Here is a 21,801-nt window from a genome sequence, read left to right on the forward strand (position 1 = left end):
AATCACTGTTTTGACATTAATGCACACATGAATCATGAATGTGAAACATCCATCCAGAGAACTATCATGTTTGGTCCAACGAACATTCCAACCAATCCTTGTCCGAATTTGCTTATGTGATCGATCTTAATTAAGAGTCTTTTTTATCATTTGAACCGGAGCTTGTTCTTGTCATTCATTTGAAGATATATATAACCGTCTTGTTCCAACGATGCAATATTGTTAATTTTTTTTGTTCTCTCAAATTAGACTTTTTAAAAAATTATTCATTTTAATAGATTTATGGTCATTACGATTTTAAAATAAGTTGAGTCAAAAATACGAACAAATATATATATATACACATATTCCTATTCGGCCATTTTCAATTTTTCATACTCAGGGAGGCGATGTGGACGTCCGAGAAGACCAGTTAAACAAGCGTCAAATCCAAGTTGGAGCTGAGTTTCCTCACACGTCCGTATTCGGTAATTGAGGAAGCAAGCCATGTTTGTGTTTTTGGTCTTTCGTTTGATGTCCGCCTGGCCTTTGTCCCAACAACAAAGCACGAGCTTTAATGCGAGTGGAGTACCTTCCTGTAGGCAGTAGGCCGATCAGATGGGCATTAATTCCGACTGTTATATATATATATACACGAGCCTGAAGAAGCAATTTATGAGTTAATTAAAGCCAATCTTTTTTTATGTTGTTAACTTCCATGCTTCCTTCATTTTGTACAGCTAGCGGAACTTCGAGTGATTTGGTGTATTTATAACCTGCTAGACCAGTACTTTTATTTGTTTGTTTAATTTATACTAGTTCAAACATATAATAAAATTTAAACAAAATAAAGAGATATATATTATAATGAAAGAACAGAGAAAATGAAATGAGAGATTTAAGTGGTTTAGTGTCCGAGGCTCCATTGTAATAAATGTCCTCTACGATTTCTTTTTTATTACATTGACTTGATTATATTTGTTTAAGCATATTTTTAGATGGTTAGATATACAAAGAGACTCCTGCAAAACACAAGTAAAACAATTAGGGTGACGTGAGCCGAATGGGAGATCGGTGAAAAACTTTCGATGCTTAAGTTAGTAAGAGCTCATCATGAGTGAATAGAGAAAACACAAAAGTACTAAGACACAATGATCACGCCTACTTGCGATGCAAAGTTGTGAGCATTTTATAAGGATTTTCCTTGTTTTAGATGAGGTTCACAAGGCAAGAGCCATCATCCGAGGTGCCCATATAGAAGGCGATGCAATATTTCCTTTGGGTTTGGAAGGCGACACTCCTATTTAGACTTAATTAGTTTCTTTTTGAGGAGGCTATCAACGACTCTTTCTTTACTCGAATAGGTCGAGGGTAGATGGGTAATTAATAAGTAGAACTTATTTCTTATGAGGGTGATTATTTAGTGTATCACCAGTTGCCCCTATTCCTATGGATGACTTGTTCAGCTGATTGGTCATTGGGAATTTAGTTTTTACTTGCAATCGGAGTTGCCTTTGGCCTTTAATACTAAGAACTTTTGGGGGTCGCCCAGCACGGACCATAGTCCTTTGCCCCCTTCGAGCCCGTGGCTCGGTATTTGACAAATCGTTAATAAGGCAAGGTTTTTAGTGTAGGTGCGTGGGAAAAGGTTGTGTCTTTGGTCTATTGGTCCGGCAGCTATGTTTGCTCAAATACAGGTAGAATAGTTTGGTGTCGAGGGAGGTCTTAGGTACCTTGAAAGCATATCAATCAAGTTTTTTGAGGCCCTGTTGGTGTAGTGACCAAGCAAGATGCCTCGTCGGGCAGGTGTCGAATGAGGTCTTAGGGTGCATTGAGAGCGTATCGATCAAGGTCTTCGAGGCCTTGTCAATGTAGTGACCAAACAAGGTGCCCCCTAGGGCGGATGCTGAGCGAGGTCTTAGGGTTCCTTGAAAGCCTATCAATCAAGGTCTTTGAGGCCTCGTTGGTGCAGCGTTCGATCAAGGAGCCTCGTCGGGTGGGCATCGAGAGAGGTCTTACAGTGCCTTAAGAGCATATCGATCAAGGTCTTTGAGGCCTCCAATACAAATAAAAAAAAAAATAAAAAAAAAAAAAGGTTTTTTGAGCTGTTTTTATTGGAGTCGTTTTAGTTAAAACGACTCAAAATAGATATTGAGCCGTTTTAGTAAAAACGGCTCTAATTGGATTTCTTATTATTGTTGTGGCATGTGGGCATGAACTTATAAAGTTATGAAGCTCAATTTATGGAGAAGACATATATCACACATTATCCATAATTGAATTATAATAATATCAATCATAACTTACTATAAATCAAAACTCAAAAGACAGGATCAACACATTCTACAGAACTTGAATTATTCCATATAGCAACATATGTGATTTGAGATAAATTGATATGTTTGTATACCATAAAAATGAGTTACATGCTTTTTTGGCCATTTACTCCCTAATAAGTAAACTGCTTAAATTCAGGAAAGAAGTAATTTCTTTTCTCACCTAAGTACACAGATCATGCAACACTATAAAACAGAACCTTATTAGAATAATGAAGAAATGTAGCAAACACCATCAATTGTTGAAAGCTTGTCTTCAAACATACAATTCAAATGTGCTTTTTCATCTATTGAATGTTTGAGTTATGATAATAACCTCCTAAACTTCCACGTACACATGCACAAGGCATATTGTTACAACGTAATGTTTGTCAATTAGTTTTTGGTACTCCAATTTCATTTTCTTATGAAGTGCTTGTGGAGATATATTGTAATAAGGATAAGAGTTGTTTGTTTTACAGATTTGTTATGTATCAGTGTAAAAAGTAAGATTATATATATAGAATTTCTTATTAAAATCACATTCTCACATTCATGACTAATGTTGGTTAATTTATATTGTTTGTTTTCGTAGGAGATATTAAAGCAAGCGACACCCACCCGAGCGGAAGTTTTTCTTGCAACCCACACAAAAAGGGATGGGACGCCTAGCACTCAATCAGCTCTAGAGACAATTGTGCGTGCTTAACTTAGTAATTTAGTTTGTGTTTTGTTGAATTTATCATATATATAGAAATAATATAAATATTTACCGAGTCAATTAAGTGTTTAATAATTAACACATTTAATATATATATATATGACAGGACAAGCTTAGGGAGCTGATGGCCGAGGACACTGCAAGAACGAATTTTGTATCTCCACAGGGTTCAATATTGTGGGTCGAAGATGGTGCGTTTGCAAGGGCAGTGGAAACAACTAAATACTCGAGTTGTGTTCATGGTGTTGGGCTTGAGCCATTGCACTATCAGTAAGACCCACTTCTCGCTCATTTGTATCATGCTTGTCTCAAGAAGCTGCAGTCAATACTCAAATAAATGAACTGAAGGCACAATGGGAGGAAGATAAGAGAAGAACAGATGAAAGATGGGAGGAAGCTAAGAGATGATAAGAACAGAGGAACGAGAAGGGAGATGGGAGGAAGAGAGGAGAAGAACAGAGGAACGAGAGAGGAGATGGGAGGAAGAGAATAGAAGAACAGAGGAACGGGAGATGATCCAAAGTCAAGTGATAGAGAATAGGAAAAATATGATGGAAAATCTTGCGGCTGCCAATGCTACACTAGTGGGCAACACTACGGCTATGCAAGACATTGAATCAACTAATGTCGTGAGGGTGAAATTTTCAATGGCCAATCGACTAGGTTAGCTCCCAACATGATTAACTAATTAACGAAGTGTGATTCTTTTAGTCTGTACTGTTGAAAATGTTACGTGTATCGTTATTAGTTATATATATATATAGTTATATAACATACATTTCATCTGAATCACTAATGTAGGTGATATGCCCTCAACTCAGGATGATGATTCGCATGAGCGCTTGTCGTCACATACAATATCTTGAGTCGTTTTGAATGTAGGTGGAAGTTTGTAAATGATGTAAATATTGTTTATATCGGTTGGACTTGGTTGGTTTGTGATTGTAAATAACTTTTATATATATATATATATATATATATATATATATATATATATATATATATATATATATATATATATATATATTATGTTTTGAAATTACTTTGAACGTTTTGGAGTTTGTATTATATATGTTGGGGTTTGAATGATATTATTTATGTTTATATGTTCTTTTATTTGTTAATGTTTTTATGGCTTGGTGTGTACATCAAGCTATAGTGATTGTTTATGAGTGTATGGAGTTCGGATTATGAGTGTATGTGATTGTTTATGAGCTCATAAATGTAAACAATATTCTTGTTATCAGGTATTTGATTTTTATTTTTTATTATTATTATTATTATTGGGTTTAGAGTCGTTTTTATGTCTGAAAACGGCTCCAAATGGTTGGAGCCGTTTTTGTCAAAGCGTCTCAAGCCATTTGAGCAGTTCGGGACCCAAAACGACTTAAAACTGTTTGAGCCGTTTAAACCAAAACATCTCAAAACAGTTTGAGCCGTTTTGGACTCAAAAGACTCAAACCGAGAATTACCAACCCTATGGTTTGAGCCGTTGTCAAAAAGGTTCAAATTGTTTTGAGCCCTTTTTAAGCTTTAAAACGGCTAAAAAAAAAAAAAAAAAGAGGCTCAAAAAGCCTTTTTTTTTTTTTTTTTTTTTTTTTTTTTTTTGTGGTAATGCTCGTTGGTGTAGTGACTGAGCAAGGTGCCAGTTGGGCGGGCGCCGAGCTAGCTAGATCTTCAGGTGCGTTTAGAGCATATCGATCAAGGTCTTTGAAGCCCCATTCTGTAGTGACCCAACGAGGTGCCTCATCGAACTAATGTTGAGTGAGGTCTTAGGGTGCCTTGAGAGCATATCGAACAAGGTCTTTGATACCCCGTTGTTGTATATTGAGCAAGGTGCCCTCTCGGACGAGCTCCAAACTAGGTCATAGGGTGCCTTGAAAGCATATCGTCTTTGAGGCCCCGTCGTTGTAGTGACTGAGCAAGATGCCCCGTCAGGTGGGCTCTGAGTGAGGTCTTACCTTGCGGGGTGCCTTGAGAGCGTACCAATCAAGGTATTTGAGGCCCTGTCTGTGGAGTGATATTCTATCAATAGAAATGATATTTTTATATATTTTATACATCTCAATACATATTTTTTTTTAACTTCGACTATTAATACTTACAAATAGATTCAATGGTTGATTTGAAAAAAATATATGACAGATGTACCGGAGATGTACATACAACAAGTCTCTTCCATCAAACATCTAGTATTCACTAACTTCGCATACACAAAGGAGCCAATGCTTAAAGAGTAATGTTAAAAACCACGCGTTTATAATTTATTCTAACACTATCTTACTATTATGTCGTCAATCTTTAGACTACATCAACAAATTAAGTTGGGTAATAATGGAAATCACTGGCACTCATCCAACTGAAAAGCGGCCATATATACGACATAAGATAACACTATTATATACCTAAAGAAAAAAAAAAGACAATTAATATATATTAATTGGAGGTTTGTTTATTTGTGTTGATTATAAATGGGGATTTGCAAACAGCAGGGCAGAGATGTCTGGAAATCTCAGAACAAGACATGGACATGGAAACTCAAAGTGGTGTTTATATATACATACATGGGTCTCGAAAGCTACAACGCAAACGTACACACTCGTGCTGTCTTGGAAACGCAGCAAAAGGATATATGGAGCATGGGATCACTGGTCAACACGCAGCGGCCGGCTCCCCTTTTACTACATGTTAGATTTGGTTCCCTTTTCTTTTTTAGCTCTACATTATTTATTTATTTTAACGTCGATCCCATGAATATATATACATAAAATATTCTTGTTTTTGACGAATAATACAGAAAATGTACGTGCTCTGTAGTTTTTTTTAAATTATATATTTTTACGTGATCAATCACAAAGCCAAATGCTTATAGGGCTTCACCCACTCCATGTATACACACCGGAATTGTGCTAACATGTTGGATTTTCTCCTTTGCAAACCCCCAAACCCCAAGAATTTGTCAACAGTACCCTAGGGATTCTGTGCTTAGTGAAGTGATCCAGAGACACAGATTAATTTGGTTCTTGCACGATACACTTCTTTATTATGGCTTTTGTCGTTTTACGCCAACTATAAGGACATAAAGGCGATCTTTTGGGCTTTGTTGCTCAAAATAATTGATAGTTTACTGAGATGCAAATAATGTCTCTCTTTTTTTCTTTTTGGAATAATTTCTGCTTTTATAAAATATTAGTTTTATTTTTATATATTTTTGCTAAACTGTTTTAATTATATGTATCTTAAGCAGAAAAATGTCTTGAATTTTCCTTAGCACCAATCTTAATCCTGTCTTAGGGGCTAAACTATACTTAAATTTTATAAAGATCACAGTTTGGGTCGATATTTTAAGATCACAAATGTCTTAGAAATATCAGATGTAAAGGCTAAAGTTTCAGCTGTCAAATATCAAACATTGCACGTGTATCCGATTCTGGAAAATGCCCAGATCGATCCATGAATTAATTAGATCGCAAATTCAAAATAGAAATTGTTGAAAAGAAATGTCAAAGGATACGTATACACATTGATCTTAATTTATAAACGCACAGATCTTCAGCATACAATATATATATATTTGGGGTACATGCATGTATAAAATTATCACAAAATATGATTGAATTGAAATGAAACATATAATAAGGACACAATTTTGACCGTCATCAATACCTATTTAGAGCATGTGATTTCCGCTCTTAATTATTAGATTATGTACGTGATTCTCCTTTAATTGGATCAACAGAGCATGTGACACTGGTATATATTAGATTATGTGATTTCCAGTACATACATTTTAAAAATACATATAAGAATCACATGCTTTAAGAACATTTGCCATTTTTATAGATATTTTCAACTCAGTTTAGAGGAAAATTAATTATGTCCATATAATAATAAATAAATATGTACTATATATCAAATATGTTATATCATGCCTTTTAGAATCTTATTTGAAAACTAAGTAGTGCCAGGGATCGAGGGAAGTAAAAGCTTCTATGGCATTCTAAATCGCACTTCGCAAGGTTTGTTCTAAGAGTCATCTACGTGAGTAGAGCTGCATTATTGAACCCCAACAATCCCTCCCACAACGTGACACACGCGAGACTTGAACCCATGAAACTGGCTATGAAAACATTTGTTGGATCGGGCGTTTAACCATTTCTTTTGAAAATCAATTGGTGTCCAGTGAAAAGAGGCCAAAAGCCTTTTATAGTGTTCGAAATCGCACCCCGCAAGGCATGTTCTAAGAGCCGTTCATGTTTTCAGCAGATCGAGCAGCACTGTTGCAACCCAACAATATATTGTCATCCATTCTAATGAAGAAACCTTGTACACGTACAACTTATTACATGGAAATCAAATACGTACGTAAACTCTCCTATATATACAGCATAGATTAGGAAAAGCCAACTTTCCCAATATCCATCCTCTTTAATTGATTGGTTGCCTGAACTTTTCATCGATCTGTGATAATATTAATAATAATAATTCTAATCCAAATCAAGTGAAGGAGGAATTAAGAGGCAAAGCCTAGATTTAAGGTACACCTACACTTTCATGTGGTCACAAATGTAAGAGAACATACCCCACTATACAACAAAAATGGTACTTTGGCTTTCCCTTTTATATATATCCATGCCCGTCCCTACATATATTGTCACAAGCGCGTCTCAAACCCTAATTAAATCAAGTGACAAAAAAGGCCCCATAAGAGTGAAGTGGGCAGTACCCGTGCTTGTCAGCTTTGCAGCAAGATGTTAGCCTCAATTTTAATTGGTTAAAATTTTTGTTTTTCATCTTTTCTTACTCTTAAAAACATAAAAACAATTTATTGTTTTATTAATTAATGAGGCAATCAAGGAGATAAAGCATCATATATATAGAAATCCCTTAAACAAATACGTGTGCGTACAGTACTTCTTCAAGGACTGAAATTTTACAAGGTTTCAAACAAGTACAATTAAAGAGAATTAATTGGTATCTAGAGTTATATTATATTAATTTGATGCTTTAATTTAAGAAACATGAGCCATATTCCATCTAGAGCAAAACATCCTTTGTAATATAAAAACATTCTTTGAGTTGTGCTAGTTGCAAATTAAAACTCCCACAAAGGGGGTGAGGTTTGCCCACAAACTTGTCCAACTAGCTAGAATATAATTGTTCTATTCTTTACCATTAATCAATTTCCGACTAACTTTTACATTGAATTGATCATCAAAATAGTTACGGTGTGAATTAAGATCGAAGAGACAAGGACCCTCTTCATTTTTACGCCTAAACTAAAACTTTCAAATCATCTGGCAAACCATAATCTTGATCATAAAATGTGTAGAAAGGTGTAGACTAGGGTTAGCATCAACCCCATTAAATGCACCCACCTAAGTCTTAGTTTATTTCATGCTGGTCTATATGTTTGACAGGAATAAAACAAAACAACAGCTGTGAGTCGTACCAAAAAAAAAAAGAAAGAAAAATGCAACCCAATCTAGTACGTCTGACATCAGTAGAAATTCCATTAAACTATTTCTGAAGTCATATTATAGAGAGAGAGAGAGAGAGAGAGAGAGAGAGAACAGTGACCTGGATATGGAAAGAGCGAGCGAATATAGAATTGCTTCGTGATGAGGAAGATTGCAACAGTTGTGGGGACTGCGACAATCTCTTGAGCTCGCAAGTGGCCGGGCAGACCAGCGCGCGCGCACCAATGGAAATGTTGGGCTTCATTGAAACGATCTGCTTGCTTCTTGTCCCTAAAGCACACATTCTTTTACATCCCCCAGATGAAAAGTTCTGACCACATCTTTACATGCATTCACACACCCTTGAGTTCGATCTCTATAATTAAACCAATTATAACTTCGATCTCTTTTTCTAGAAAATAAAAAATAAAGGAAAAAGAAAAAAGAAAAAGAAATAGTTACTGATCATGATCTTTTAATGGCTCACTTTGTTTGTCGTCCTTGAAGAACAGGTGGACAAGGTGCACCCACGCACATGTGACATGCGGTGATGTTGTCATGCCTTCTCCATCGATCTGAGCTCTAGGTTCAGTACTCATGGTGCAGTGGTGATTGTTGCAGAAACAGTGGCAGCATATATATATATATTTCAATTATAGCTGAACATTTGAAGAAAGCATGTGGAGGTTTGTCGAGTCTATGGGCCTATATATGGCCTTTCTCATTACTGTTTGCAAACAAAGCAAGGGATCGAGTGCGTCCAGCTATTATGGGCGCATTACTTGACAAAAGAAAGATAAAACAGGCAAGTAAAAAGTGCGTATACTGATGCTTAAAGAGTTAAAGTTGGTAGGGGACACACACAAAAAAAAAAAAAAAAAGCGGGGGGGACGACTGTTGGGAATTATATATAAATATATAACTGGTTCTCAATACTATTCTTTGGTAAAGTTGTTTGGATAGTGAAATACTCTCTTTATGTTTTATTCTCGTACTTTCAAATTAGCATTATACAATACCGATAACTTTTGATACGATATTTGAATTTGATATGAATCCAACATGAAATGAGTGAGTTAGGTTAGGGTTGAGATGTTTCATCATCAAGTTGTGCACTTGAGATGTTGTTCGATATTAGGATTAGAGTATTATGCATAGTCTTATGCTACAAATACTCGATACTGAAATATCCTCTTTATATAATATTTTACAAGGCCGACAATTTTTTATACGACTTTTGAATTCGACATGAACCCAACACGAAATTAATGAGTTATGTTAGGATTGAGGAGTTTGATCTGTTTAATTAAATGGGTTGGGTTAGGATTAACCTATATATTTTATAGTCATGACTCGACACGCGAACACAAATTATCACCTCTAAACAGAACATAAATCCTTAATTAGTTTGCCAAATAGGCTCTAAACTAAGGATTCTTTACAAGAGAAAAACAGATATCGATTTGTATTTGGTATCGTAGTTTCAAATGGGGTATAATAAGTACAATTACAAAATTTATAGAGTTCTGGTAATGGATTTCAGTTGGAACAAATTATTAAAGAAGCTAAAACTTTTATAATTATTAAATCTTAAAAATTTGAAAAAAAAAAAAAACTACAGTGAACATATTAAGCCATGAGATCTAAGTAATGTGTAAGATTTATCTTCTATAATGTTATTATTATGTGATATCTATGTGATGCATATTGCGTAGATCTTTATTTAATAAAATAAATGAAATTAAAAACTAAAACCAACACAAAATTTTATTAATAAAAAATTATTAATACGAGTTTGTATTGGTCAATTTGATAATACTTTAAAAGAGAAAAATAAATGTATTAATTAGAATTTTGGGAAATAGAGTTTCAAACAAAATATTGAAATATAGTAATAAAGTAGTATATCCAAAATTTGAAACTTTCAGTAATAGAGTTTAATTAGGTTGGAGCAAATTGTCATTTTTATTCAAAAAGTTTAAAATCTTTAATTAACAAATTTTTCATGATTAATGAAATCGCCAGGAACCTATATCTTCTTCGTGCGTCCTTTTTTTGAAAGGATCGATTCTCTCTTGTACAACAATATCGTTATGGTTCACAGCTCCAAAATCAAGAAAATCTATTTCTGACCTAATTGTCAATTATTGATGTTCGCTAGCTAGTTGCGGTGTATAAGTGGACTAGAGTTCTCTACAATAATTATTTGTCTGAATTTAAGAGAATTCGGACAGATGATTATGAAATACTACTTATAAAATCCACCTGATCGGATAAGTGTGCATGATTGGACAGTGATTGAAAAAGACTACTTATAAAACCCACCTGACTAAATAAAAATTGGGTTGTCCAACCAGTCATGTGGGTTTCATAAGTGGTCTCTCACAATCACCTGTCCAAATTCTCTCAAATTCAGACAAAGAATTGTAGAGGATCCTAATATATATTATATAAGTTTATAACTAGAATGAGAGAAAGTGGAGAATTTTTTGGGACAGGCTAGCTCAAGAATGTATTTAATGTAACATCATTTTCTGAGTCAAAGTAAAAGTTGATTAACTCATTGTCTGACTTCCAGTCTTCTACTTCTAATTATGGCTCGCAATTCATGTTTGTGTGTCAGATTTGAGTCGTGTTGAGACAAGAATATAAGATTATAAATGTCAATTCTAATCCAACCTATTTAATTAAATGAGTCAGATCTCTTAAAAGAACTCTTTAATTTTGTGTTAGGTTCATGTCGGGTTCGCAGGTTATATCAAAAATTGTCAGCCCTAAATATTTTATGTTGGGTTTAGATCGTATCGAGGTATAAGTATAACATTACATAAGTCAAAACTAGCTCAACCCATTTAATTAAATGAGTCGGACCTCCTAACCTTAACCTACTAGTTTAGTTTTGAGTTCGTGCCGGTTCATAAATTGTATCAAAAATTGTAAACCCTTGCTTCTAATAAATGATTGGTCAATTCTATTTCTTGGGACCTCTCGGAAAAAATTATTAATCATTAGTTCTTGTAGCTCTTTAATTTGGTTGTGATTTTCTTGTCTTTATGGAGGGCTGTTTTGTTGAGCTTCTTTGTTTGTATTTGGGCTATTAATCCAGTCCTGATTTTGTATTATTTGTTCGTTTAATGAATTATTATTCATAAAAAAAAAAATAATAAATTAAATTAAATCTTAAAAAGAAAAGCAAATTAGAAAAAGAGTGGCTTCTGTGAGTCTGTGACATTCACGAAATCGAAGGTTTTCTTTTCCTTAATCTCCTACTGATCATGTTTCGATTAGTTTATATCGTTAATTTCTACATTCTTGAACAAATCTCTTTGTCAAACACAACAATTCTCTTAAACATTAAATAAAATTATAAAAATTAAGTACATTAATATTTAATGAATAAATTCACAAATGGGAAAGTTCATGCATGGCACAGACCACGGATCCAGTACTAGTACTTACTACGTACCCAAAAGTGTCTGAAATACTGCCATCACTTTTTTTCAAGCAGCATTTTTCCAAAAAACATTGCAAAACATTGTGAAAAAAGTGAACAAAAATGAGATAAACGAAGATCTTTTAACTAAAGTTGTTTGTTTTTTTCAGATATTTAGGCACGTTTGATGTAGTACTACCCAATTCATAAACAATTAACCAACAAATGATTTAACCCAAAAAAAAAAAAAAAAAAAGGAAATAAAAAAAAAAACGCAGCTTCCAAAAACAAACATTTCTTTTTTCTTGTCTATTAATTAAGAGTAATAATTTATTGTCATCTTTTTGTATAACTTTTCACCACCTTATCTATGTGGCAAGGTTATCCCCTACTACTTTTTGAGTTTTAATAATAAAATAAGGTGGGAGACCACCATGCCACATAAGTAAGGTGGTGAAAAATTATATAAAAATGTGGCAATAAATCATTACTTTATGAGTTCTACTACAGTAATCCGTAGTTAATTTATTCTTTTATTAACTTAGATTCAGCAAAATTCGATCATCTCAAGCCCGGCCTTGTACAAGGACAAGGGGATTTGGCTTAAGTACTCGTAATGGTCTAAATTTAATTTAATTTCTTTTATTTATTTTTATGAAATTGAGAAAATTATGAAAAAATTATGTAGGGTTTTTTTTTTTTCCTCAGCATTTGAGCTAAGACCCAAGAACAAATACTTTATCAATTAACTTTTAGTCTTTTAAGACCCCTCTTCTTTTCGAAATATGATTTTCTCTATTTTAAGTGAAATAATTAAAGATCATTTGACGTTTCACGGTCAATATGTTGTTTTGTTATATTTAACGGTATATATGGTATCGCATCATTTAAAATTTTTAAATGATGTAACAACATATCCACCATGTGACAATATATATATATACACCATTAAATTTGTGAAATTTGTTATAAATAATTAAATAGATATTCTTAATTTTCCTTTAAATGAAGAGGATCCTAATCTCTTTTTTTTTTTCTTTTTTTTTTTTTACACTAATTAACGAAATTTGATCAGAAATTCCTTATACAATAACAAAGGCTTTAAATATCTAACTAAACTAAACCTCACGCACCCATGTGAAACAAACTTTATAATTATATATACAAAGTAAAGCTAGAATTTTTTTTTTCTACAACTATCCACTATATATGTAATGTGGTTGTGTCAATTCATCCTTAACTTTCCTTTTTCTTTTTTACAAAAAAAAAAAAAAAAAAAAAAAAAAAAAAAAAAAGAGGTGTGATCCATGAGTGGATTGACACTACTACATACGTTATTATAGTGAGATAATTGCGAGATGTACACGTGTTAACATGTGATTAGGGCTACATCAATCACGATTTTTTTTTTAAAATATATTGTAACTCATCAGCAAATTGTAAAAGAGTTGTAGATTTAACATTTATATATATATATATATATATATATATATATATATATATATATATATATATAAAAGCAAATATAATGATATTTTAGGAGGATTCTAGTCAATATGATTGCCCCAAGCCTAACTTTTCGACTTCTGAGGAAAAAATAAATGAGTGTTAAACGTTAACTAGCCACCAATCAAACCACAAAAACGGCCAGTAACGGTATTTTCCTAGATTCTGTTCATATATTAGATTTAAGAAATAAATAAAATAATAGATTCTCTCTTCTAATACTAATCAAAAAAAAATTAATTAATTAATTAAAAATATCTTCCCCACTCGCCTTTACTTACTTTGGTTCTATTGCGTACTGTTCACCTCTCTCCACTCGCCACTCTCCACCGTCCACTAGCTCCCTTCAGTCATCTTGTACTCTCTCTCTCTCTCTATAAAAGCAATCCCACCACCACCCAAACTGATCCTCCCTCCTCAGTACAGCCTTTTTCAGTTTTCACCATGGCAGACCCCTACTCAAATTTCTTCACAGGTCTCTTCAAATTCAACCCTATCCACCATTACCCACCTCCTTCAAACCCTCCACCTTATGCTCACAACTTCTTCATCAACTACCAGACCCCTCCCCCATCCCCTCCTCTCAAGGAAGCTCTCCCTCTCCTAAGCCTGAGCCCCACAAGACAAGAACAGCAGCAACAAGAAGAGTACTACTGGACTAGTAGTAGTACCGCCATGGATATCGACAAGATCAACAAGCAAACAGAAGATGACGACGACGACGCTGCTGATGCCGTCACTGTTGCACTCCACATAGGGTTACCAAGCCCTAGTGCCGCCGAGATGGCTTCTGTTCTCTCTGCTTCTTCTTCCTCAGAGATCGCTGATAATAAAGATCATGGAGATCATGGTGGTGGTGGTGATGATTCTTCTGGGGGCTACTCCAACAGGCTCAACAAGGCCGGCCAGTACTGGATCCCCACCCCTTCTCAGATTCTCATTGGCCCCACACAGTTCTCTTGCCCTGTTTGTTACAAGACCTTCAACAGATATAACAACATGCAGGCAAGATTCTTCACATGGATTTCTTTCTTCTTCTTCTTCTTCTTCTTCTTCTTCATTTTCAAAATAATTTAGGGAAAAGAAATTAAAAAAATAAAAAATAAAAAATTGACTAGACCTTAGCTTCCTTTCCTTTTCTGTGTCTATGACTTTCTTGCCTGATTTCCCAATATTTCTCTGGGATTTACCATATTCAAGGCCTTTTTATTTTCTTTTTCTGCATGGTTTCTGGTTATAACTATTGGGGGTTTGAATAAACATATTTTTCTGATCCCAACCGAGTCGGAGATCAATGTTCAGTACCTTCCCTTTATGTGATTGAACAATACGTGCTATGTTCCTTATGCTTTTGGTACTTCGAAGTCTGTGCTGCACACGTTGGCAGGCCTGTAGAACTGAAATCTCACAGTTCTTTAACCAGAGATCTCAGATCATGAACTTTATCCATCCATTAACGATCGATTGAGCTCTCTTTGTGAATCCTTCAGTCTGCAGCAAAACAGTTTTCGGACATGAAAACCCCATCATAAGAAATCCCAAAACTCCATCATAGTCTTCTTTACGTTTTCTTTTGCTGATGTTGTGAAGATCAGAAGGAAAGAACCTTGTAATCTGAGCAATTTTGGCAGAACAAAATAAAGCCTTTTGTTTCATATATACGTTCATAGCAAACCCATTTTCCTTTAGGGTTGTATAAGCTAGGAATTTTAAACTCATGTTCATTTTAAAAAAATATAACGGATCGAAGCGACAAAGTGCTTAAATTTTGGTAGCTTTTTGGGTTTTGGGTGTTCCTGTAATTATTGTAAAATGTAAAAAAAAATTCTCTTTCTGTAGATGCATATGTGGGGGCATGGCTCTCAGTACAGAAAAGGGCCTGAATCTCTGAGGGGCACTCAGCCAACTGGGATGCTTAGGCTGCCATGTTATTGCTGTGCGGCGGGGTGCAGGAACAACATAGATCACCCGAGAGCGAAGCCGCTGAAAGATTTCAGAACTCTTCAGACGCATTACAAGAGGAAGCATGGAATTAAACCTTTCATGTGCAGAAAATGTGGCAAGGCTTTCGCCGTGAGGGGGGATTGGAGAACCCATGAGAAGAACTGTGGTAAGCTTTGGTATTGCATTTGTGGGTCTGATTTCAAGCACAAGAGATCTCTCAAAGACCATATAAAGGCCTTTGGAAGCGGCCATGCAGCATATGGCATCGATGCTTTTGAAGAGGAAGATGAGCCGGCATCCGAAGTAGAGCAAGATAATGAGTCAATGCAGTGATATAAAAGAAAAATTGGTAATTATGACCTCGATCATTTGCATTATTATGAACTGTAGTATATAAGAATCACTTTACTTGGAGAGCCAAATTTAGTTCTTTTTTTTTTTTTTTCTTTTTTTTTTTTCATGTTTCTTTCCTCTTCTTTTTTCCTTTCTCTTTAGCATTGTAGGATCCAAAACACATCCATTTGTTGGCCAAGCTTTTGTAAATACATTTGCCTTATGTTGATGACTTCTCTTTCCTCCTACTGATCTGCTTCCAGTCCTTGACAATGCTGAAATATATAAGAAAATCACTAAGAAATTAAGTTGTTTTGAACATGGTAGGAAAACCAAAAGATGTAGCCTTGAATATGTTTGGAGAAACCTAATTTGGATGATCAGTGTCCCTGAGCATTCTCAATCGTTCTTGAAATTTTTTCCAGGAGAATCTTTAGCGACAGTCACCTTTTTTTTCTTTCTCAAAACGATTGACTGGGATATATAGGGAAATATGGTTGAGAACATTGCTGATAGAATATATAGCAATAGAAATAGTTACATGTTTTATCAGAATGCTAATACTATTTACTAACATTATTTTTATACAACCGGATGATGTGACAGAAAAAATTAATTTTTAAATTAATATTTATAAATAAATAAATCATCTAAATTATATAATAATTATACACAATTTACTAAATAACATTATTTTTAATAGTTTATATACAGGCTTGTGAAAATCATATCTTATATATGTATACAAAAAAAAAAAAAAAAAAAAATTATAATTATAGACCAAGGACGAGGAGGTAAACAAGAAGGAAACCTTATTTGAAATAATAATATATAAGACGACCCTAGATCTTGTAACTTTAAGGGCTGATGATGAAACATCCAAGAATAATTTTTTTGTGGGGGCATAATTTAAGAATTTTTTTGGCACAATAATTCATTTTTCTTTATGAGATCCTCATCATTTGAAAAATCCAAGAGATGGGCAGGAAGGATGTAAAGGAAGCAAAAACCCTCGCAACGGACACCTGGACAGAAAAAATGGATAACAGGTCGACAGACACAGGTGTGAGAAGTATATATAGTTGAGATAGTCTTTTCATCCAGAAAATAAACATCAGCTTTTTGTTGGGGCTGCATTCGATGCCTTCTTGCTTTGTTTAGTGGAGGAGAGATGTGTTTGTTGATGGATGGAACATATACCATTTGAGATTCACACTACTATTGTTTGGAAAATTCAAAGCAAATGATTAGCTTTTGAAGAGAGAGAGAGAGAGAAGGGTAAAAAAAATTAAAAAAAAAAAAAAAAAGAGTTTAACAGACAGATAAGATATATAGGCATGAGAAATAATAATAGTACTTGGCTATATAAGCTGTTTGTCAGGTTTAGGGGATTGGATTGAAATGAAATGGATCCCGTTGGCAGCTTTCTTGAGAGAGAAAGAGAAAGAGAGAGAGGGGCTAAAAACTGCAACAGTGTGGAGACCAAGTTGCATTGGTTGGGCTTATTTGCTACAAACACTGATCCCTTCTACAGTAGCTCATACGCCACTTCTCTGATGGTTCCACTGTACACTGAAATGACCTCTCAATAATATTTTGACCGCCTCTCTCTCTCTCTCTCTCTCTAGCGCACTCTCTCGTCGACAGGTTTCCTGCAATACTTGTTGGTAAATGCATGTAGCCTCTAGCGGCCTGTTGTTCATGAACAAACAATAATGACGAACTGGAATACCATGACAAAAAAAAAAAACCGAAATTACAGTTAAAATTTATCGTTTAGTTATACTCGAAGTTTATCACTTAATCATAATAATTAGAGATTATTACTTAGTTATAGCTAAAGTCTAATATTAATAGTATTATTCTCATTTACTCTATTGTAGTTTAGCTTAGAGCTTTAGGGTTTTATTATATGAACATAAATCATAATTTATCTCCATTTTGCTTTAGCTGTCTTACTTTTCTGTTTGTTTATGATCAATTCTTTATTACTATATCATTTCAGTTATATAGTAATTTTATAGCAATCTAATCAATATCATTGCTTTTTCTTTTTCTTTTAGGTTTGAGCAATATTTTGGCGTCACTTTTGCGAGGGACAGGAAAACGATCTTTTATTTTGTGTAAAACCATGAGCATCACAAAGTGAAGTTACTGACCCCTGACAGTTGGTCCTTCGTTTACTGTTAGAAATATGTATCAGATGATCAGAACAGTGAACTAGAACTAAAGCATTTATTGACCATCAATATCCTACCCTTTGTTAAGGAGACCGTTCCCCACCGGAATTGACCCTTTGGGCCACTCCTCTTTCCCACTATACATCCCCCCCCATCTCTCTCTCCCTCTCTCATCCTTTAATTTTTTTGTACTGTAAAACAAAGACCTTGGTCTGTCTGAAATCTCACCAATATATTAATATATATACCACCAGTATGCCATACTATATGATTATGTATAACACGGTCCATGTATGAGGGAAACATTTATTTACATGAGTACTTATTTATATACCACGTTGGGCATTTGCTTCCCACTTACATTATGTTCTACTTCAATTTTTACTTTTTTTTTTTTTTTTTTTTTTTTTTTAACAACACATGATAAGTTGAATTACATTGAAGACTTTAGAGAGAAAATTAAAGCTCATTAGATCTTCTTTTCTTTTCTTTTTTTTTTTTTCGTATCTAACAAAACGTCTATTTAAATCTCAAAACTCTTTACTTTTCCTTATAAACTCTTTACTTTAAATCCATAAATAGAGAAATGATTAAGAGCGTATAGTTACATAACATCTCCAATAGAATAACCAAATGGCTCATAATAGTCAGATTATTTTTCTATAATGAAGTATTTTTCTTCTCCAGCAGAATAGGTAGAATAATATTTTTCATTTTAGTGTAAATAGTGAAGAACCTATTTACTATTCACACTACAAAGAGTTTTTTACTATTTTCTCTCTCATTTTCCATCTATCTCTCTCTTTTGCCCTCTTTCCCATACAAAATAATATTTAAAGAAAATAAAAAGTAGAATAAAGAATATGTTGGAGTGTGTATAGAAAAATGAATAGATAAAATAAAAATTTGTACTTTTTCATTAATTATTTTGACAATTTTTGCTGAAAATGCTCGATAAGTCAAATTTTTAATTTAAATATTGCACTAATATTTATGAACTGTCACATCAATTAGTAAATAAACTTACAGAAAAAGTTATAATATTCCTAAGATTGGAGGATTGGGACATAGCCTTTATATTAATTATAAGTGAATTCTCTCCTAATCTTACAATCTTGACCGTTTATTTGAAGATTTTAGTGATGAATTAAATATTGGCTGGAGGCAATTCCTTTTTCTAAAAAAAAAATAAAAAAAATGAGCACTAGCTACTCCTTCGTATACATATTCCAATACAAAGAGACAGCTTGTCTCCCTTAGTTAGAATCACTAGCTCTACCTTTCGTTTTTATATATAAAAACACTCATTTTTGCCTAACAAACAGAAGCCACCAATCTTCACTTATTAAAACATAGTTTAATAAAACAAATTATTACGGGAATAAATAATAATGACGACGATTGAGAGAGAGAGAGAGAGAGAGAGAAAAGGATCGATTTAATTACTTTTCTTTAATTTTGGTTAAAGAAGAAAAATCAAGGCATAATATACGCAAGAGCACGAGGGGACAACTAGCGTACTAACATGATTAGAACCCGACGATAACCTTAACAATACAAAGGTAGGACCAACCCGCCAAGCACCTAATATATAATTATATACAAGGGAACAAGATTAATACGACATTAATTATCAATCGAGAGAGTAAATAATTTTCAGAAATATCTCACATTTTCAATAAAAAAAATAAAAAATTCTAGTTATATTTATCATAAAAGACAGAATAAATATTATGAACTTATTTGTAAATTGGCATGCACGTTGAACATATATATATATATATATATATATATATATATATATAGAGAGAGAGAGAGAGAGAGAGAGAGAGAGAGAGAGAGAGAGAGAGAGAGAGAGAGAGAGAGAGAGAGGTCTTCTAAATTGGTTTCGAATGATCATTAAAGTCAAATAGCTTTTTACTTGAAATAAAATAGTGAATAGTGTATTCAATATATATTAGAAACAACAAAGCACCCATTTTTATAATTAAAGAAAAGAATCAAAATTAATTATTATTTTTTTACTTTGTTATCGATCTCTTATGTAAAAATGTTTAACCTAAAAAAGGTAGAAATGGTTGAGAAATTGATGTATAGGACGCCATTCTATCGTACGTATCCATGCATGTATACGCAGTATATATATATATATGGCCTGGCCTTGTAAGATGTACGTACAATAAATGGACCAATTGTAAGAAAGCAAATTTGAGGTACTTTTGATTCTCAAAGTATATGAGACAACTTTGTTTGAGAGGCCCCAACGAGCAAAAAGAAAAAGGGCAAAAGGCAAAAATAATCTTGACCCATAATAACGTACCTTTGAAAAGAAGATCAGAAAATAAGATGGAATAAATAAAACAAAAGGAAACAAAAATACTTCTTTTGGACTATACCTAGAGACCTCTTTCCCCATGATCATTATCCATGACATATGCCTACACTTTGATCCATTTTCTTCTGCTAAAGTTTTCTTGCTTTGATGCTTGGAGATTCTCCAAGTTGTAGAGCTAGCTATAAGCTAGGTGCATGTTGGGTATCTTTGTTTTGGGAATATAGAGAAAAAAAGAAAAGAAAAAAAACTTCAAAGAGAAGAAAGCAAGCATTAATCTTCAACATATTTAATACCCATGATGTACACAACTCGAGAGAGAGAGAGAGAGAGAGAGAGAGTCTAGGCTTTTTTCTCTCTGCTCAAAGTCAGGAAGAAAAGTTATGTTTGACGTTCATGCCTATCAAATCATCTAGGTATAATCTTGTTTTTAAAGGGCTATTTGAAACATGCAATCAAGGTCTATTTGCTGAAGATCCTATTAGAGATAAACATTTGTATTCTAAATTAAAGCCAAAGAAACCCACAGCCAAGGGTACTCATTCCAAGCAAACCCCCCACAGGAACAACCTCTAAAAAGTACTTCAAAGATTATGAGAGCATTCCGTGCAAATTTGCAACTTGGCAATATAGAATAATAAATCCTCCCCAAATTTATGTTTGTATAACATGAGGTCGTTGATCATCATTAAGCTTTGTGCCATTTGAAGATATATTATATATATGATAATATATGTGGGTTTTCTTTTATCTTTTTTTATTTTTCATTTTAAATTTGAGTAGTAATGATGTGGCCAGTTAAGATGCCCCCGACAGCTTAGGAAGCCCAGGGTAAATTTTTCTTTTTTTTTTTCTTTTTTTTCTTTTTTTGACAAATACGTACATAGGTGATTGGAAATTGTGGGTGGCTCAGATTGATTAATTAGAAGTAGTACACTGATGGGTAGCATGTATCTATCTTCCCAAGTGAAAATCCTGATTGCAACTTAATCAAACCTAGTTTTTGACCGACTAATCACATAGCTTGGATCAATGCTTCGGTGGGTCATGTGTAAAATATGGATTGTAGCCTTGTAGGGCTCACTTTAGATGATATTTACCGATATCATGATATCTTTTCCAAAACCAGATCAATGAAAATTAAAGAGGAAACTTTTTCTTTCAGAAAGACCACTTTCAACATCTTCCCAGAAGGATCTTATCCCTGGAATTAATACAGTATTTTTTAAAAATAAAAATAAAAAAGTGGAAAAGGAAAGGTGAAAAGCAAAATATGTCCTATATTTTTTGTGACAACAAAAAGAAAAATCATCATGGAGAGAGAGAGAAAGAAGAGAGAGAATTATAGTTAGGTGAGGGGTGAGCATGGGGCGGGTTTCCCCCTTTTTTGGCCCCGCCCCGCACACATGCGGATTATCAAAATTACACTTGTAAACCGCATAAAATTAGTGACATCCGTGCGGGGTGGGGGTGGGTGATGCGAGGCGGGGGATGTGGGTTGTATGGGTATCCCCGATTCAGGCCAAAACATAAGAAAAATCAAACCAAAGCCAGATTCAATACCAAATGGCAAACATACACAAGTAGTGATAATTCTTT

The 21,801-nt window shown here is 33.9% G+C and overlaps 1 protein-coding gene across 2 annotated transcripts; it reads left to right on the forward strand.

Annotated features, from left to right (window-relative positions):
- The first annotated feature begins 13,752 nt into the window (after positions 1 to 13,752).
- Positions 13,753 to 18,235, forward strand: LOC133873136 (zinc finger protein WIP2). Of its 2 annotated transcripts, XM_062310865.1 has the most exons (3): positions 13,753 to 14,418; positions 15,253 to 15,706; positions 17,754 to 18,235. In XM_062310865.1, exons 1-2 carry the CDS (start codon positions 13,858 to 13,860, stop codon positions 15,688 to 15,690), a joined length of 999 nt encoding a protein of 332 aa, XP_062166849.1. In that variant the 5' UTR covers positions 13,753 to 13,857; the 3' UTR covers positions 15,691 to 15,706; positions 17,754 to 18,235. The 2 variants fall into 2 exon arrangements, with proteins under 2 accessions (XP_062166849.1, XP_062166848.1); XM_062310864.1 differs by lacking the exon at positions 17,754 to 18,235 and having other exon boundaries at positions 15,253 to 15,919.
- The last annotated feature ends 3,566 nt before the right edge of the window (positions 18,236 to 21,801 follow it).

This window comes from Alnus glutinosa, chromosome 7, assembly GCF_958979055.1.
Source record: "Alnus glutinosa chromosome 7, dhAlnGlut1.1, whole genome shotgun sequence".
In the NCBI taxonomy this organism is placed as follows: domain Eukaryota; kingdom Viridiplantae; phylum Streptophyta; class Magnoliopsida; order Fagales; family Betulaceae; genus Alnus; species Alnus glutinosa.